The 20,715-nt window shown below is 43.1% G+C and overlaps 1 protein-coding gene across 4 annotated transcripts in view; it reads right to left on the bottom strand.

Moving 5' to 3' along the window:
• Nucleotides 1-1,390: 1,390 nt before the first annotated feature.
• TLL2 (tolloid like 2) overlaps nt 1,391-20,715 on the bottom strand; it is a 101,006-nt gene continuing 81,681 nt past the window's right edge. For all 4 annotated transcript variants that reach the window (XM_042802391.1, XM_042802447.1, XM_042802488.1 and 1 more), the window contains 10 exons: nt 18,266-18,411; nt 17,123-17,318; nt 12,918-13,043; nt 11,016-11,176; nt 10,070-10,250; nt 8,644-8,769; nt 7,663-7,790; nt 6,673-6,886; nt 5,367-5,617; nt 1,391-4,223 (listed from right to left, as the gene is read on the bottom strand). In XM_042802391.1, coding sequence (XP_042658325.1) covers nt 4,089-4,223; nt 5,367-5,617; nt 6,673-6,886; nt 7,663-7,790; nt 8,644-8,769; nt 10,070-10,250; nt 11,016-11,176; nt 12,918-13,043; nt 17,123-17,318; nt 18,266-18,411 — 1,664 coding nt within the window. In that variant the 3' untranslated portion in view covers nt 1,391-4,088. The remainder of the gene's footprint in view (nt 4,224-5,366; nt 5,618-6,672; nt 6,887-7,662; nt 7,791-8,643; nt 8,770-10,069; nt 10,251-11,015; nt 11,177-12,917; nt 13,044-17,122; nt 17,319-18,265; nt 18,412-20,715) is intronic.

Genomic DNA, 20,715 nt, shown 5'->3' with positions numbered 1-20,715 from the left:
GACAGAGTGGAGGATTTCTGTTGGATTGGTGCTGAGACTAACAAACCTGTCTGTCTGAGGAATTGTTCTTTGTCTGAAGTGTGCTGTATCACTGTGTACTTGTGCTTTTAAAAGATGAAGAATTTCCTATCAGACAAACGATACTCCCTTCAGCTTCTCACAAGTGGTGACTGGATGGTCCTTGGGTGCTTTCAGGAAAATGAAGACCCGTTTCTAGAAATAAGCAGAAAAAATGAGGACTGGCCACCTCACACAGCACTGGTAGCAGGCAGTCAGTGTGGGAAGAGACATTAAGGGAACGTGGTAGTTAAACAGCAGGGAGGATATAAGCTTGCAAAAGATCTTTACACATAAAACAGATAGTCTGTGCACACACTAAGAACCTATCTGACTCCAATTCCAAGTGTCTGTGTGTTTCTCTAACAGCTATGACTCCATTTCATATTCTACCTTCTATTTTACCTCCTATTTCCCACCAGCTTCACTTGGGCTACATCATTTATAATATTTCAACATTGCTTTGGACTGTAACTCTCTGTGTGACTGAAGGCTTCTGGCTCTCACTTTTGAAATTATGTCCACCAGGTGATTTGCCAGTTTTCAGGCTCATACCAGCAATATACTGTGCCATGATACTCTGGTGCAGGAGGCTACATGGGAATGCTTATTCCTTACTTCATCTCCAATGCTGCTTTGCCTTTGGGAATGGCTGGCAGGAAATTCATCAGCACAAAGGTTTGAGTGGCCATGTCAGATGCCACGGGAAAAGTTCTGGGTGATGGGATATGCATGAACTGGGTATGTGGTGGGGAAAGAACACAGACATGATCCCTAGAAAGTAGACATCAAGCAGTGGACAAAAAGAAGAAAAGCATTTTACGTGCTGCCTAGCTACTGAACACTTTTCTGCCACAGTGAGAGTGCAGACCACAACTTTTCAGTAAGGAACATCTGCCTCATGTTCACCCTGCTGTCCTTTGCACAGAAGTTTCATGTCCCAGGGTCTTTGGGACCTGCTGCTGAAGGCCATACCCTGTAGTGTAGTGAATGAGCTTCCTCTTCTGAAGTCTACTTAAGGACCAATTCCTGGATCCCTAATGTTTATCACTGCAGATGTGCATCTCAGCCCACTAGAGCATGAGCACAGAACATGAAACACAATGATGTAGCCCTTTGGCTGACCAACTTGTTCCTCTGTCCCACTTCTTAAATGATCAAAAAATGATGCAAAAACCAAGACAAAGCTAAAAGCTTGAGGGAATATTGCTTCCTGCAGAGAGTAAATCCCACCCGCTATTAGCAGTAGACACAAACAGTTGGCAGAACAAGGAATGTATTAAGGAATTTCCTCCTCTTGAGGAAGTAGTAAATGCATGCATACAACAGAACGTGCAACTGAATCCACAGTCTTTAATGAATGCAGAGACTCGATTTGGGCACAGGTACATTTCTGATTGCCCCCACTTCCTTCCCTCCTTCCCCTCTTAAAAAATTATTTTAGTTAGTGAAATGTAAAACCACACAAAGACCAGAATACATATACACACCTTAGAGAGTCAGACATTTTTTTCTTAAGAAACGTTCACACATTTAGAATTATTGACTGTTAAGACCAGTCAGTACAGCAGAAATGTTCTACATAGATCATTGGTTGAAATGCACAGTACAACAGGTGTGAGCAACACCGTCACAAGAGACACCTGCATGAATGTTAACAAGTGTAGTAGATCCATCAAACCACATTGCAAGCATCTGTAACAAACCAGTCTGTGGAAGATGGGAAATTACCAAAATGTGGAACAGAGATATTAAAGTACACGGGAAGCTCCTACAGTTACTTCTTTCCAGAGTCAATGCTCTTATTAGAGAGTCAGGAAACCTGAACTGCTGCTTGCCACCTGAAACTTTCCTTCTGTTTCACAGGGATCAGTGTCACACTTTCATTTCCAGACCTGAGTCACTGTGATTTTGCTTGAATTGGGGGCAAGGAAGAGAAGGACAACTGCAGACCCCATCTAGCAGAGCTCACTTCCTCAGGTCTGCGTGGTCAAACAGCTTGAGATGAGAGGTCTTGCCTGTAAAAAGGCCACAAAATTTGAAGCAGAATAAAACAGAGCTAAAAAACCAAAACAGAAATAACATGGTTTTATACAGCCTGCAACAAAGCTATAGTCAACGGTACAGTATTGTTCACATGACACTTATTAAGGCTTTGACTACTGGTTTTCTACATGCACATTTTATATACATATAACCTTGTGTGTGTGTGTATAAATTAATTTATTATTTTTGTTCTAAGCAAGAAAATATTTTCATGCATATGCTTCTCCTAGTATTCACAATACTTGGACCATATTCTGTTCAAGGACTTCTGGAGGAGGCGGGGTCTATTTATTATCCATCTGGAAATGCCCTCATCTCCAGGGATGTCGTCTGTGCCTGACAGTGGCGTTGGCCCCACACTTCTCCACAGTCATACACCAGAGAGGAGGTTTCACCCCGGACCCTGACAGTACATTCGTTATGTAAACATAGTAATCCTTGGATTATAAATATTTTATTAAAGCTAGCATACCTCAGCTTTTAGCTCATAATTGCCCATGAGTGCCTTAATGAAATATCATTCAAAATAAAGTTTTTTCTTCTTTCTTTTTTTCTTCCCATATTAACAGCTCAATTACAGTGGTTTCCCCAAATGCACAGTTTTCCCTAATTTTTCCCAAAGAAGTGCCAAGCTACCTGTTAGTTCTGCAAGTCCATGGCTCAGCAGCTTCCATGTACATAAATAACTGCAACACAGAGCATGTCTGAGCCTTATAGCTCAAAGTGCTTAAGTCACCGTCTCGCTTGCACCCCTGCCATGAAGTTAAGAGACTAGGCCATAGGCCAGCGAGGAACAGGGAGGAAGCAGAAACCGGCAGAGCTCTCCCGTTCCTAGGCCCATGCCTGGAGCTTGAACGTGTTTCACAGATTCCCAGAGCTCACCAGAGCTGACCTGTTGTATGGCCTGTGTCCCTCTGCCTCAGGGACACCCTGATTATCTGTGGCCCAGCATTTCCTTCAGTGAGACGCTCAGGCTAGCTGATGTTGCAGAGCACTAGGTTGTGGTGGGGAGCCCTGGGGAGAGCAGCTCAGCTGTGAAAAGGAAGTGCTCGCATGGGAGTGGTACTAAGGAAAGGAAGCAGCGTAAAGAAGACTGAGAAAGCAAACGTGTGGAGCGAGGAGAGGTTCCTTATTTAAGATATGGCCTGGACTGCTGCCACCGCGCTCTGAGCTGCCTTGCCTGGTGGTGTAATTGGAGCATTCTGTCAGCGCTCCAGTTGTTAAGCTCTCCCACCATTACATGGCATCATGCCTTGCACCCCACCGCAGCACTACCCTGTCAGCTACCACCTCTCCCTTGGCCACTGCATCAAAGTACTTCCATGCCACATATACCATGACAAGTACTGCAGATCAGGCTTGGGGCCTTCTTGTTCACTGTGATCCAAGTAGCTAGCAGCCCTAAAGAGACTGTTCCTGTGCCTCTGCCTACTTTTCAACCCACAATAACCAAGACAATAAATAGATGGGACAGAGGGAGTGATGGAGTCCCAGCCATCTGGTTGTTCACTTATTGCACAGAGTATTTTGGGCTGGTAGAGCAGAGTGGGCAGCTCCCAAGGTCCTCTGAGAAAATCCTACTGGGTAGCTGTCTACATCATCTACTCCAGAAAATGTGTTCAGACAGTTCATGTGTACAGGATGTTTAGGAAATGTCACCTAGAAACAGGATATGCAAGAGATGAAGGCTTTTCTCAGTTCAACCTATGTCTTCACTCAGCCCCATGGCAAGCTGTGCAAAATACAATGTTTATGCCCTGGCAGGTATGATTAGAAGACAGTTTTTGGTCCTGGGTATGTTAACAAGAAAGGGTGATGCTAATAACTTTAGAGGCAAACCTTTGAGACTGGATTTAGTTTTAGTTACAGAAAATACTGGACACTGATTTTGGCCAGGTGCACAGAAGCTTAAAAAAAAAAAAAGACAAAGATCACAGTTAAATGTCTCAATCTTCAGATGGAAATGTCTGTGAGGAGCAGTAAAACTACTTTCTCATGTGCAATGCATCCTGAAATTTGGTACTTATGTATTGGGCATGAAAGCCTTTCTTGTTGATGGTGTCGTCTGTGTGGAATCGAATCATGATGGAATCCCCTGCAGAGTAGATTTCTTCCAGAGGCTGCAGAAAAGTAAAGAAGACATCATGGAATGGTCAAGTCTGGAGGCTAAGTAACTGTCTGCACTATGATGCTAGGGCCAGTAAACACAAACATTGAGCTCTCAGTACCTCCTGCACTCCTGAACATATTCCCTTGCTCTTTGCATGCTTGTCCTTTATATCTGAAGACTGATGCCAGCCCACTCTACAATCTCAGTTCTTCCAGTTGCTTTTTGTAGGTCACATTCACAGGACTTTCTGGATGTTCTTGTTCCAGTCTTCTGAATTTTCTATAATTTGTCATTATCTTTTCGCAGGAAATGACACAACCCAAACTGGACCCTATTTGGTAGCTGAGGCCCTCCCAGGGTTCATTAGGAGCAAAATAACTTAGCCGCATACCATACACGATAACTCTGGTTATTTCCCCCACTGCTGTGACCTGCTACAACCTCCCTGTGCTTCTCTGCAGGACCAACATTTTCCCAGCCATTCTCCATTTGTCATTGTGCAAGTAGGTAGATTACTACCCTGCTGCCCTGAACTTCTTCACACCAAGCTGCTATGCCTTTGTTTATTTTCCAGACCATTTCCCCAGTTTGCAAGGACTGCTCTGGCACACCTGCTCCTTGGATGTCTTTCTTTAAATGCAATAAGCACTTCTCCATTTAATTGCTGAAGTCCTAGATAAATTAAACATAGTCCCTCTGGTTTTAAATACCACCCACTATTGTTCACGCTAACAGAGTCACTCCTCTTAATGGGGATACAGATAACACTTGAGGAGACAGCATGCCACCCTGGAGTCAACAAGCAGCTCTGCAAGTCCTTTCACCCTCACCATAGCATGGCCTCAGTGTGACTTGGCTTCAGGCAGGGAGTGACTGAGGGTGAAATTGACCTTTGGAAACTGTTTCCAACACTTTTGTGGCAGAGTTGGGGCACAGCAGTGTGGCAGTCCCATTCTGCTGCCCATGGCCTTGGGCTAACAAGGGAAAGTCAGTCAGCAAGGTTTTCAGACCAACCCTGCGCATCAGATAAAACGGCTGTGATCTCTAGCAACAGGAGAAGCAGCAACACCTGCCCCTCTCCAAAAAGGTTATGCAAGTACCCTTCTTTGCCACCCTCAGTTATGTCTATGAAATCCCTGCCACCACAGCTTACCCCTGAGCCACAGAAGCGTCCCAGGCGGGGTGCAGTGCTGTCGTAACCATCATAAATCTCCATGTAGTCATATCCACAGTCGGCCTCCTCCTCAATCTCAAATGTCTGGAATATCAGCTCCACCCCATAACCATCTTCGGCTACAATCACCCATTCACAGTTCACTTGACCTGGGTAGTTGTTGTCCCCAAACTGAGCATGGGAATACAGCTCCTTAGTTCGTACTTCAGCCTTTAGGAGCCCACCACACTCTGGAGGAAGAAAAGAGCACAAAACAGAGTCTAATCAAAGGCCCTACCTCACAACAAAGAGTCACCATCCCAACTTTGGGCCAACTGCAGCGAGAGAAGACCTCCAGCATGAAGTGCACGTGCAACAGAGAATGTAATTAATCACTGCAGCAAACTACTGCAAACCAATGAATTCTCCAGTCACCCATAAATCCATTGACTAACACAGTATAGAGAAACTTGGTTCTTTTGGTACAGAACATGAAGGGAGAGAGACTATCAGTTAAAACTAGCAGGATGGGATTCCTGCCACATAATTCTCTGGAAAATGTATTATTTTACAAAGCAGTTGCTTAAAAGGAAGACTTAACATGTTCTTTGCATTTGTCCTGCAGCTGGAATTCTGACTCTAAGTATTTTACCAACAATAAGTTGAAACACATTAAAAATCTGGGGATCAAAATAATTCTTTTCTGCCCACACATTGCACAAAAGTAGCCCCATGCTTGTGAAAAATGTGTGCTTTGGTGCAGTTTCCCTGCAGCCCATCAGGAAGATGCCTCCTTACCAGTCTCTCATGCACTGCTTCTCAGAGCATCTTTCATCTACAGTGGCAGGGATTTTAAAAAAAGTGAACTTTGGTACATCACACCCACCTCTGGGCTGCCTCAGATAGAAGATCAAGCTTGCTGTATCTGTCCACAGCACATCTCTGCTTCCACCATAACCAGGCTGTTCCGTGTGTGGGCCAATACATGGGCTAAGTTGCATCACCTCATTTTCTGAGGGTGGATGAGGAACAGAATGGTTTGCTATTCAACCAAACACCTCCAATTTAAACAAAAGAACTGAGCAGGAATGTCTGACATCAAGAGACCTCTGAGCTGATAAAGAAGCTGGCATTTATGGTATGGTGCCAATAATGGTCTGGGAATTGGTTACCACAATTTAAAACCACTTAAAATTCAGGCTAAGCTTCTGTGGGAGAAAAGCACGTCTTGTTTTGCCTGGTAAACAATGCAGTGAGATTTGATGACATCTTATAGCACTGGAGTACTGGCAAGCAACCATCTTACCTGTGCTGTGCTTTGCCTGGAAACCTTTTCTTTGCACAGAGGCATCAGAGTAAAACCTGAGGAACATCTTGTTGGTAGAAGCCACTACAGGGTCTGGTTTCTTGCTGCCACAGAAGCGGCCAAGGATAGGTGACTTGCTGTTGGGCCCATCATACATTTCCAAGTGGTCATAGGCACATTCTTGGTGCTGTTCAATCTCAAACTCATTGAAGGTCTACAGTACAAATAAGGAGAATAAAGACAGACATTTGTAAATGTGAGTACGCAATTTAGCAGAGGATGAAATGCCAAATGAGAAACAGGTCAAATGGTATGCCTGTTTCACTCATCCCACAAATTAGAAAAGAATAGTGCACTTTCAAGTGCAGAGTGGCAAAGCTCAGAAGTTCATATGAATGTTCTGTGTAGGCTTAGGTTTGTTGCCTCACATGGGTGCACAACAACAGTTTTCAACTGCAAGCCTTATATACTTTTATTTTTCTGCCAGGAACCCTGCCTAGCACACCAAATGGGCAGTTCTTCAATACTACTTCCACTGAGCACAGGGGTCCAGACATTATTTCCTGCAGTGAATGGGCCATCTGCACAGCTTTGGGCATGTCCTGCCATAAACATCAGGCCATGCTGTAAAATGGGCCTGATGCTTCTCCCTCAGAGGGTTTGGGGACTGGTCCTCCCACCACTTTATGCAGAGATGGTACCAACAGAGCAGGTCACCAGGAGGGGTATGGGTGGGAAAGCATGTTATACCTTCTGCTAACAGAGAGAGCAATGCTCCACAGTTGTCATCTGCTGAAGTCTCCTCCAAGCTGCCCCTCCTCAGCCTTTTGCAGGCCAAGGGCAGCCTCCTGGGACACCCTCCTCTGAGCAACCCAACACAGGACCTATGGGGATCAACCTCCCACTCACACAGTGGCAGGGGAAAGTCACTTCAGGTCCTCACAATCCAGCCTGCTTCTCCCCTCATGCTCCCACTCACTGGTTACTCACTACTTTCACTCGGTGGCCAGGCATTGCAGAGATGTCCCAGGTGCACTCTTTCCGGCTAGGGTACTTGTCGGGCCAGTTTGGACTGCTCATCACTCCCTCTGCACCACTCAGCTTGTGCTCGCAACCAGCTTGAGAGAGAGATCACAAGATGGAGGCATCGAGGCAGGTCTCACATGGGAACCACGTAACATCCTACATGCTCCTCTCTGCCCACTGAAACCCTCAACAGGGCAGAAACAGGGAAGGCTTCAGTCACTGAACAAGACTTTTTAGTACTACTGTGTATTTCTGGTGGGTTTGTCCTATACTTTTTTGGGCTAACATGGCAGCTGGTGAAATGGACCATCTTATTCCCCTGGGCCTCATCAACCTCATCCACCTCCTCACTCCCAAATATATTCTCCTGCTCCTCCATCTCATCTGCCCAGTTCTCAGTGACATGGTATCCAACGCCTCCACTGTGTTGACTGTGGTGCTATCTCAGCCTTGAGTTGTTTTGCCAATTTGAAAGCTGAATCAGCTCATGGAGAGATCAGACAAGGACCAGAGACCATACACAGGAAGGCCACAGCAGCACACGGCACGGGTAGGACTGCAGGAAGAAAGGTAACTTTGGTAGTAGCAAGCAGCTAGATCAGCTCACCCTTTCTCTTCTGACTCAAATCCAATAATTAAATGAAGCAGCAGTGACTAGTCTAATGGCCATGTCCCACAACTGTTCCTTTCACTAACCCAACTTCTTGCCCCGACTCTGTCCATCCCCCATGGCCATACAGAAGGCCAGACTGGGGAATGGATCCAGATGAAAACAAGACCTCTACTTCCTTTTTCTAGGTAGCTTTCCAGCTAGCTGAGGCTTTTTCAGTGCCCTAGTCTGATATACTGTACAAACATTCTTCCAACACTGGGCAGGAAGCACCCTGGCTCAAACTGTGTTTGAAGTACCTTGTCTTTCCTGAGGGTAGGGAGTGGGGACCTTACCTTCTTTACAATCATGGCCATTTTCATGCAGCATGAAGCCATTTCTACACTGGCATATGTAGCTCCCAAAGGTGTTGATACAGTCGTGCTGGCAACCACCATTGTCTTTGGAGCATTCATCCTTGTCTGGGCAGGATCAAACCAACAAACATTGAGTTGACAGTGAGAAACAGACTACCACAGTCACCAGTCGGGAGTCCCATACCCCGACTAGCAGATACTAGTGCAAACCTCCAACCTCTGCTGCTGGATTAGTCCTGTCAGCTTTTTAGCCCAGATACATTCTCTTCAACTATCTTTCATTCTGTAAAATCCATTACAAATGTGTTTCATTATGTAATGTAGGTTTTGAATGGTTAAAGAGTCATATTTAGAAGAAACCCATAGCAATGACTCATTGTTTTAGAATAGAGCCCAGGAAAAGTATCACACAAATTCACTAGCCTAGGCAGAAATCTACTGGCCAGTCTATACTTTCAAGTTCCTACATGCTCTGATGAGCCTCCATCTTTAAATAGCTCTGTTCAAGAGAACAAGCAGCCAGGTGGAGAAGAGGATCTAAGCTATAAGCTGCTCCCTGAAGCTGAAATATGACCCAGTTCATTCCTGTGTGTCCAGGACTATGCATTCTTGAATCTCACTGTTCTGAGCACAGGATCTGCTCATGGTTTCCAGTCCAATTTAATTTATGAGCAGTCTATCTCCACTTTTTCTTGGGCCAGTGGCCTCCCTGGACCTCATTAACCTCATCTGTCTCCTCATTCCCAAATGTATTTCTAGATTAAACATACCCCACCTCATCCTTCCTCTTGCTTGATTTAATAAGCCAAACCCCTAACCCTGATTCTACTCTGCAACTGTCTTAATTCAAGGCCATTTTGCCTGATCATCCTTCTCAAAAACATTAATACTCCTTTGTCTCTGCTGAAAACCCAGCATGAAATTGAATTTCCACTCCCATATGATGTACAGTTAACCTCCAGAACTGCCTGACAACAAGGTACATCACTGACACCAAGAACTACAAAGAATTCAGAGCAGAGGTTTAGCAACTTCCACTAGCATGCACTGCTTTGATGGGAAATTTTCTAATTCCTAGAGTTTCAGAGGAAAAAGCTTTTATTTCTGTCCCTGGAGTCATTAAAGAACTTCCAGGATTGGGCTCCCCATTGCTTCCTGCTATGGGAGTACTGGAGGCACTGATGAAATCCATGCATCTTGCTGACACTGCGCTATGAAACTGGACCATATGCTGCACTGAGAAACCAAGATGAAAGGTGACATAGCACAAAGAAACCATGCTTTTTTGATGTAACTGACCATGTTAGATTGTGCCTGATTTGACAGGAAGTTGAAGAAAATTCACCAAAGACAAGAGGTTCAGTCAGAGGAGACAGCTAAGCAAGTGAAGAATGCAGCCACGTACCAGAGAAGTAGTGAACTTTAAATCCTTTCTTGGAGACTGTGTTGTCTGATTTGAACTCCAGTCTCATGTTGTTGCCATACGATGTGATTACTTCAGGCTTGTCTGAGCCACAGAACTTGCCATGCAGCTTGGAGTCAGAAGCCAACCCACTACGAACCTCAACATAGTCATATTTACAGACCTGCCAAGAGAGGAGGAGATTTCTCAGCTCCATGGACTTGGAACAGAGCATTTCAGAGGAAGGGGACAGAGGCTTGGCTGAGAGGGAACAGAAACAGCCTTACACTCAAACACACTCCTAAATTCCCCAAATTCTCCTCCGTCAGTGTTCTCACTCCATTCCCTTGCTGCCCTGGTCTTAAAGCATGGGTGTGTTTATCAGAATAGCAAAGGTCCCATTTAATTTAGCTAAAATAATTACTCGCATCTTCTCCAAGAACCTGACAGTGTTGAAAGAACTTCAGCAGCCTGCTGAATTAAGGAAGAGCCACTACTCTCATTTACAGTGGGGAAAGCAAGACCAGAATGCTTTGTTCAAATTCCACCCTGGCAGGGCAGAGAACAAACTCTTTTACTGGTTATTTTGTTTATCCTTGAGGAACTCTACTTCCCTGTTCATATCCAATTATTTTCCTGCAAAGGCAGCTCTGGGGAAGGTGGGGGATGGACACCTATTACGGATGGGAAACACCTACAATTATGCAAAACTGGTAGAGAAAAGAAGCCTGTTTATAACAGAACAGCTTTAATCCTTCTATTCCATAGAGAAAGCAGATCCAGACTTCAAAGAGAACAATCACTGTTATTGGTTTATTATATCAAGGGTGGGGAAACAACCAGAAGCTCCACCAGTAAGACAGTCTCCTCTTCCTTGTACCCCAAGGATTCATCCAGTTCTGAGTTAGCCAACAGTCACACCTCTGAGATGCAGGTACTGGTTACGTACATCATTGCCTTCCAGCTCAAACACTTCGAACTGCAGAGAGATCCGGTACTGGGCTGGAGCTACCACCTGCCAGACGCAGTTTTTGTTAGTAGGATATTCCTTGGGCCATCCAGGGCTAGTAATGGTCCCATTGAGCTTGGTGATGAAGCCCCCACAGGCAGCTGGAGAGGCAATAAATGAACACAAGTTTTACTTGGTTCTGTTCAGACACACAAATTGGGCCACACTGTTAGTCAGGAAATTAATTGGATCCTGGTTGGTGGCACATTTAAAATCCTGACCTCCAGAACAGGTTTTAAATGCTGGGAGCTGCAAAGAAGACAGAAACTTCACCTGTTGTAAGACACCAGTGAAACACACCCTGCCAGGCTATGGCTCTGAGAGCTGTTTAAACAGTGTAAGACTGCTCTCCTTTTTACTCTCTAGCCTTGGGCTTCCTATGGATCAGTTGACTTGACATGCACAATACAGTTGTAAAGGCCAGCTTGGTAAAATCACACACACTCAGTCCTACAAACCTTACTATTTCAAGTTTATCAGCAATGGAATATTAGAAGATAATGCAATTCTAGGGAAGACACCCCTGTCAATTCTTCAGTGGCTTAGTATACGTGGACTGCATCTTCTCTAGGGAAAATTGAAAACAAAGCCAAGGACTTAGCTTTATTATCCCATTTCCTTCAAAAATGTAGGACATCTCAGCTTCATCCTCTTGTGGGAGGGCATGGATTTTACCTCAATGGAATTGACCTCAGTATACTCTCTTGCTGCAAAATTCTATTTGCAGTGAAGCAATTTTTTCTTGCTGTTTCTTGGGAGTAATGAGATACATCCAGATCTTCAGAACACAGGGATAAAATCTGCCTGCGTCTTGTTCCCAGCATTATTTTGCATAAAGAGAACTAACCCAGGGGAACAGCTTCGATACAAAAACTGTAGCAAGTGTGTCTGGAGAAACAAAAGCAATTCACTCTGATGTGCATCACTACAATTTCAAAGACTATCCTTCCTGTATTGCCCACAAATTAAGTTTAAAACAGAAGGTTAAGAGTGTTCAAAAAAACACTTGCCAAGTTATGCCAACTGGCTTGCTCAAAATTGCAAGAAATTATTTAAAAAAAAAAAAAAAAAAAAAAGTAAAGCTTCCAAAAGCCTTTTACACACAGCTAACTGCCCTCACCAAGTCGATCGCAGCCCTCCCCAAACAGTTTGGCAAAAGTAGAAGTCAGGGCAAATGGGGTGACATTGAGAGCACCACTCACAGCATGTAGAGCTCCCTATGGGTCTCAGCTGAAAGGCAGAGCTATGAGACAAGAACAATGGGTAGACTCTCACCACACCAACAGCTGTATTGTTGGTGGGAGCAAACACTTGTTGCAAGAGATTAACTGCATAAATAGAAAGCTGACAGCAACTGTTCCTATCTAAGACATGGGTTTTTTCCCCCATAACAAAAGAAGGGAATTTGCTCCTCAGTATGGATAATGTCTGTTTTGCATGCGTGCAAAACATTTATATTTTATTCTACGAAATAAATTTATTAAAAAAAAATAAATTCAGCCTTAGATTGAAATACTTTTGGGGTACTCAATGGTTAGGTTGTAATGCCTACCCTTCCTTTTATGCTGCACTGTAGGAAATCTGGTCTGAACAGGGATCTCTGGTCATGAAGAACAACTGGTTTTCAAGATGTTTGGCAATAGAGAATCAGAGTATTTTCAGTTTTTCAACCAAAACTTGATTTTCAATGGAAGATGTTGACAAAAAGAAATTAGTGGGGGAAGATAAACAGAAACAAAGAGGATGTAGGGGCAAGGAAAATAACCTCCAAGATGGTTCAATTTCATTATTAGCTGTAATATCCATCCTATAGACAGATGCCTCAATCTGTATGTTACTCACCTTCACAGCTCTTTTTATCAGCTGTCAGCTCATAGCCAGGCTCACAGGTGCATTTGTAACTGCCCAGTGTGTTCTCACAGTGCTGCTCACACCCACCATTGTCCGGCAGAGAACATTCATCCATCTCTGTCAGGAGAAAACCAGAACAAGTCACCCTTTCCTGACCACCCAAACCCCCTCACATTCCTCATGCAACAGTTCTGGACAGAAGGACCAGAGCACCAGCCGATGAGCCAAGCCCACAGAGTATTCACCGCAGCAAGCCTCACAAGTGCTAAAGCAATTCTACCACCAAAATCATAAAGGACTACAACTACTGTCACTAGTCAAGAGTGCTTCTTCTGGACAGGAGCAGGAAAACATAGCCTCCTGTAAAGAATTAATTGCTTTTTGTTCTCATTTGCCCCTGTTTTTTCGTTTTGTCTTTTAAATCCCTCATGCTCTCGAGTGACTTGAGCTACCAGGAACCAGCCCATTATGGTTCCCACAGTAATGGAGCTGCAGGAGGCCATACCCCCTGAATGGGGTGCAGCAAAGGAGATGAGAAGACACACAAGTAGTTCTTCCTTTTCATAGACACATGAAGTCTTGCTACCCTAGACTTTGACATCAGGTTCTTCCAATCACATCTCAACAACCTGAACTGACATTTTAATATACAGATAGCCAGATGTACTGGCTTCTCACCCTGATCCCTGATTCCATGTGCATCCCTTAACAGATGGTTTTATTAACATGGTTGTGGTGGGTTGGCCTCAGCTAGCAGCCAAATTCCCACCCAGCTGCTTGCTCACTCCCCAGCCCGTCACTCCAGTGGACGGGGGTAGAAAATAGGAAAAACAGGAGCAAGAAAGCTCCTGGGTTGAGACAGGGAAATTACCTACCAATTACTGTTGTGGGCAAAACACTCAACTTTGAGGAATTGAACTTCATTTATTGCCAACTAATATAAATATTTGAGTACTGATTCAGGTATGGGGAAACAAAAACTGAAAATAAAATCAATAAATGTGAAAACACTTAGGGAAAACCTTTCCACCCCCTTTTGCAGTCTCAACTTCACTCCAGACTCCTCTCTCCATGCCTTGTATCACCACAACTTATACTCAGTCCCTTCAGCAAAGCCACGATCAGGCAAAGGCAGGAGGGGATGGGAAGCTGCAGTCCGTACATGACTCTACTTATCCTCTCTTCTCATACTTCACCCCTGCTCCAGCATATGTCCTCCCACAGGCTTCAGGGAATATCTGCTCTGTCATGGAGCACCTCTAACTTCTCCTCTGATCTTGGTGCTACCTCTGCTGTTTCACTTTTTGTTCCCTCCTCCTCTCTCTCCTCATCATTTCTGACCTTTTCTTAAACATGTTTTCACAGAATTTCTCAGCTGATGGGCTCAGCTGTGTCCTGCAGTGGGTCCACTGTGGAGCCAGCTTGAACCTGGCATGGCGCAGCCCCTGCAGCCTCCAACTGCCAACACCTTGATACCTACACCCAATATAATGTTCCAGTAACAGTTACTTCTACATAGATCAAATAGGAACAGACTTGACTAGATGATCATTGTAAGTCTCTTCTAACAGAAATATCCTATTCTCTTCTATTGATAACACTGTGTTCCTGAAGAGCCTTCTCACAGTCAGGAACCCCCACTGCAACAGTTTCAGTCCAAACAGATTTTATTTTCTGGTTTCTGTTTGTGGATTCACTATGAAGAAAGTAGAGTATTTCTTTGCTGCTCCATGCTTGGGTACAGGTTCACAAGCTTCTAATACGGCTGTTAAATCCCTTGCTTGAGAGAAGAGAGAGGCTGCAACTCCTACAGATCATCAAAAACTCCTGTGATCAGTCTTCACCATGGGAAGGACACGTCCTGACTATGAGCAGGTATATATCAAGAAGAAAAGCCCAACAATGTGAGTCTAAGACAAGCATATCACTACTAACACTTCATATACAAAATAGGCTTCAGTGGTACAAACAATTTGATACAAAAATAAAGATAAATAATAAAGAATAATCCTAGCACTTTCCCTTGAGATATACATGATCGGATGGCCATGACGTAATTGCTCTTCGTATCTTCCTGACACTGTCTCTTGGATGTGACCAATTGCTTACCCTCTCTGAGCTGTCTTACTTTCTCTGAGCTGTTTGCAGGTTTATTTTCTCTGAAAAGTTAGAAGTTACCACTGAAAGTTTTCATAAAGCACAACATCCAATTCTATCCTTAACTCTTGGGATTTTTTTAAGATGAGTTATTTTCTTTCAATGTTGTAAGACACGTAATTGAAGCGCTATTCCTTTCATAATTCATTAAGGCAAAGCTGACCCATTGCTTAATGAACTGTGAGTGGCAGTCTGAAGAGTGCCTGCACAGCCATTTAATCTGCTCATTTATTTTGCTCATGGAATAGCTGGTAGTCAAAATCCCTCTGGATATGGAGGTACAGGCTGTAGACTTCAGATCCCAGCTTGAAACTCCACATGTTGCCTGCAGGTATGTCTACCCAGCTTTTGAAAACTGACATCAGCTGTGCCCACAATGCAAGCTAGCTAGAAGTTGTGTAGCTATGGTTACTGTGCTGCTTGATCCAAGCAAATACACTTTACTCCTCAGCTGGAATTACTGGCATGGATTTAGCAACAGCCTAACTGTGCACAAGTTACGTGGTTTCTGCTTCAAATATTTGAAGTCTGAGCAGACACTCCAAACTCTAGCCTGCCAACAAAAACTCCACAGACAATACCTGTGTCTGCAATTGTACGAGCAGTGTAAGTTTATGCATTTTTACATAAAAAAGAAATAAATTTATTTCTGACTATCTGTATCATAAGGAAAGCATCCCAGGTTCAGGTGTGTAACTTTCTTCCCCAACAAACTTGCAGGAGAACCTCAAATTCTAGAGAATGACATGCTGCAGGCCAAGAAGTCTCCATGTAGTGCTAATCCCTGGAAGATATCTCTGTCACAGTCAGCCTGCACTATCAGCTCATGAAAGAAGCCAAAATGGGTTTAGGGAGAAGTATTCTCTGTGTTTTTATGGAACCTGAGAAATTTAAACAAGGAAGTTTAGGCACTGTGAGAGTCGTTTAGGGACTCAAATTAAACATCACCCTATTTGCCAGTGATCTTGCAATCGTCCTTTGTCATGGTCTATTAAGATCTCTCAAATTTACAGGACAATGTACCCTGTGAACTAAACTTTATTTAACTAATTGTTTTCTTTGTGCATAAGTGCAGAGATTAAGAATTATGGGTTATAAGTTATGAAACCTTATGATTTGCATGGTGAATAAGTGAATTCATGTGATAGACTAGTCTGAGCAAAGGGGATTGAACCCTGCTGTGTTTGTTTGTTGTACTTCTTAATGAGTTCATGAAATAAAGCCTAATTCACAGAGTACATTGTCCTGTAAATTTCAGAGATCCAAATGGACCATGACATACTTAACGCAAGACAAAAGTTAAAGTAGACATAAATAAAGGACTTATGCAATCCAAATACTGACATTTCTGTCCAGCTGTTGTATATTATTTCTGTACAACTGTCACTGACCCTAAGAGAAACATGACTATCTACCTTGAAGCAGCTCCACAGGTATTTTCCCAAGTGGTTAGTTATTTGGTTCTTGTCTCTATCAAGTCACCAGGTCTGGTAAAGGACCATGTATTGCGTCCAGCTTTTAAGACAAATCTTAGTCTTATTCACATCTTCCTGAAGAGGATCTCAGTTCAGGAACACATTTGTCTCCTAAAGCACTCAGAATTTTCCCATGGGATTCTACTTGCATTCAAATTTACCCTCTCTCCAGAGGTTTCTTTTGGAATAGAACTTAAGCAGAGAGTTGTTTTTAACACTCTCTGTGCAGTACTAGTACCTTCTTTGAAAATGTCGATGTCTCCTGGCATGAATACACGGAGGTCATATTTTGTAGAGCTGTGCAACATGGAGCGTTTGTTCCTGTGCTGGTACTGACCTAGCAGGCTTGCTTTCTGTCTTAATCAGGTGTTCATGCTTCAGCATCAAACCCCAGTACACTCTCAAAGCAATTTGAATATAAACTTGGTATTGGTGGTTGTACAGACAAGTCTAACAGCTCTTAACTACAAGTAGATACAATGGTAACTGAGCACTTTGGGATGGCAGTAGATGAAGAGATGAATGGTCCCCAGCTTTGACCTTGAGAGGCACTAGATCACATACCTTTAAAGAAATTTGCTGCAAAGCCTGCTTTATTGATGGTTGCATCAGATGCAAACTTCATCCATACTTTATTTGAACTGGATTTGATATCTTCTGGCTTCTCGTAGCCACAGAAGTGACCGATCAGTGGGCTGTATTCAGTGAGGCCGTCTCGGATCTCCAAGTAGTCATAAGAACATGCATCGTGCCATTCAATCTGCAGTGGGAAAAGGGTGTGCCCGTAGCTCACTAGTCAGACTCGCTACCCAGTTAGACTTTGGCCAGAGATCAACTTCCAAAGCAGCATCCCAAACAACTGGTCCCAACTAGGTACTTGCCTCCTGGCTGCCACTGAACTCTCCTGCAGTTGAAATCTCATTCAAGCCCAGGCACATCTCAGTCCTACTGCTATTTCATGGCTACTCTCTGGTGAAACCCAGTCCCTGACTATCTACAAGCTGGTTTTCCATGAGAAGCTGTAAGAAACAGAGCAGAACAACTACAAACAAAAAGGTTCAAGGAATAGCTGTGGGATCACAGCTAGGAGGTAGTGATGTCAGCCCTTTCCAGGACAAGCACAGTAAGTGTGCACAAGCCACAGAAACCTATGGGATAGATGGGACATATGCACCAACTCGGGTTCTGTCCATTCCTGTCTGTGACTTATACATCAGTAGTCAGAAACAGATCACTGGGCATCTAGCTAGGAGTGTAAGACATCCTATAACCAGTTAGAGGAAACTTTTTCTGAGCTCTTCAAAGACTGTCTGCCATCTGGGAGCATGATGTTTCTTTCAACAGTCACAAACACCCTGCAATCTGCCAAGCCCCGGTGACACCAAAAGAAGTTTTTTGCTTGGATTGTGACCATTCGATTTCATTTGACCATAGTGAAAAGGACTCATGAGTCCCTACTTAACATCATCAACAGTTTGGTGCCCCTTCTAATTCTTTCTGCCTAGAGTAACAGTTTTTGAAAATTTGTCATATTTAAAAGTTCTCTTCAAAATCTCTGAGCAAACTTCTGGTGAGGAGAAAGGATATTCTGAAGTATTAAGAAGATTTTATTTAAAAATTATTATTTACATTACAGTCTTCTTACTTTTAAAGAATCTACAGAGGCAAAATAATATCCATAATATAATATATAATGACAGTTCTCACCTCAAAAGCTTGGAACGTGATTCCTATGTGAAAGCCCTCAGAAACTGTGATCTTCCAGATGCACTCTTTGGAAGGTCTGTAGTCATCTGGGTAATTGGGAGATTGGATCTGGCCAGAATTTTTGTGAATTTCTCCACCGCAAATAGCTTAATAAAAAACAAACAGCAAAACCACGAGATTGCAGGTTTTTCTTTAGGTAAAGCCTGCTCCATACATAGCCTTCTTCCTCATTCAAATCTGTATCAATACCATTTGCTACACAAAGGCAACACACAAGTCATGAAGTTTTCACAAATCTAACACTTTGTCTTAGTGACAGTGTCTCCTGTCTTGCTGTGCCAACCTCCTTAGAAGATTAACTCACTGGGATAGAGAATTTTTACAGATTAGTGTGTTTCACACTCCCAGTCACCTTCATGACTGCTTAAAACCTGCTACCAGCACTAAGAACCAAGAGAAGTTAGCAAAAAAAATCCAAATAAAAAACAGTTGCAAATCTAATCCAGCCACATGATGGCAATATTAACAAGCATGAGTTGAGCTGTTCACCAGGAGACCATCAGGCTGACTGCTGTGCGTGAAAAATTAAGTTTTGTGCTAAATGTAAAAATGAGTAAGTTTAAAGACCAAGAACAGAAAATTTAATGAAAATCTAGTTTAATACAAAACTAACAGAGACCTCAAAGACAATAGCAGTTCAGCATAATTGTCTGTAAGACTATACAACAAATTAAAGATACAACAAATTAAAGTAAGATCATAGGCTAAAACCAGTGTTACCCCATGATACACGACACATATGTCTAAAGAAGGCATGCGAATCTTTGGCTGTGTTTAAAGCCAAGCAAACAAAAACCACAGACATTAAGCACAAGAGAGATGGCACTGCAATGACACCTACCAGACATCAACCACCTTCACCCTCAGGGTCTCTCCACAACACACTGCATTAGCAGTTCAGATGTGGGTCTCCCTATAGTGTCCTGGAAATTGCTTGCATTGGTAACATTGTCTTGGTTTTGCTTTGTAAGCTGCTAATTTTTAACTGCAACCTAGTTAAAAGCACTGTTTCACTACCGCAGTGCTAACTTATTTCTTAAGAGAATCGGTTCTAAGGCACAACCAAATAGTTGCATGCAAAATTCAGCTGCAGAGCACAATTTAGGTTATAGTTTGATTTCATATATTCAGAGCTACAAGTGGGGCTAGAGAGAACCTCTGAGGGACATTTTAGAGAACTGTCTCCTTCACCTATTAGAAAGAAGACTACAAGAGCAGAGAACTAACAGATTTTTTTTAACAGACATAAATTGTCAGCCAGCAAACTATTTTCTCTATCCACTGCAGTAGTTCACACCAGAATTCATCTGAGAACTAAGTATATTGGAAGAGCTTTACTGCAAAATGGAAAGAACATCTGCTGATAGAGCCTGAGAAGGCAATAACAATGACAAATCTGAGGTTGCCAGCAGTGCTGTAGGGCAAAACAATCAGCATCTTCCCATCTTGAATCTCATGGAAGAAAAGGAACAATATGACTGAACCATGAGGACATTTTCACTACATTAACTGTCATTTAGTATCAAGCAATTCTTCCATCATGTGGCTACATACTTCCGTCTCTTTCCTCCTATCTAACTGAAAACTTTAGGGCCAGAACCTGGAGGAATCCAAATCCAAAACTCAGTCCTCACCTACAGAGCTCCCAGCAGAGTTAAGATGCACGAGCGTTTACATGCACTCTCACTAAAGCAGATGACAGAGAAGCAGTGCTAAAGCCCACCTTGGCTTTTCAGTATGTGAGGGATAAGAGTTCAACAGAAAAAGAGGAACTAACAGCAAAACAGAGAGCTTTTGGAAAAAAAAATGGATAGAAAATTAAACATTTAAGGGTAATCCCTCTTGAAAATAAAAATTATCCTTATTGCTTAGACACAGAAGTCCCAAAACAGTTGAGCAAGCTACCTGACAACAGAGGAAAGAAATGAGCCCTTAGCAGAGCTTGCATCAGGGGGAAATAGGGATTAAGGAACATTTTTGGAAACTCTCTCATTTCAGCAAATAAATTATGGAGAGAGATGTAGATAATCTCACTACCTGCTGCTCTGACAAGAGGAGGCTGAGCTAAGAAAAGAACTATGCAATGGGCCATCACAATTTCTGCGGTACAAGCTGGCTTTCACCAATCATACTCTGCTTGCTCTCAGGCTTAGCCATAGATTTCATACCTTTCCAAAGGGAAATGTCTTGCAGGAAAGGGTTAAATAAAAAAACAGAGTTTTGAAGAAGCAGGAAAATATGAACAGTCAGAAAGATGCAAAGTCTGACCACTAGATGCACATTCCACTTTCATTTGCTCTCCTCAAAAGACAAGTGAAGCAAGTATCGTTCATGTTTACTGAACCATTAGGAGTCATTTATTAATCAACAGGAAATATAGATAATTGTAA

The sequence above is a fragment of the Tyto alba genome, unplaced genomic scaffold, assembly GCF_018691265.1.
Source record: "Tyto alba isolate M040663 unplaced genomic scaffold, T.alba_DEE_v4.0 Super-Scaffold_1, whole genome shotgun sequence".
NCBI classification, from domain to species: Eukaryota; Metazoa; Chordata; class Aves; order Strigiformes; family Tytonidae; genus Tyto; species Tyto alba.
The sequence above is the reverse complement of the archived record's forward strand: the minus strand, read 5'-3'. Positions and strand labels throughout refer to the sequence as shown.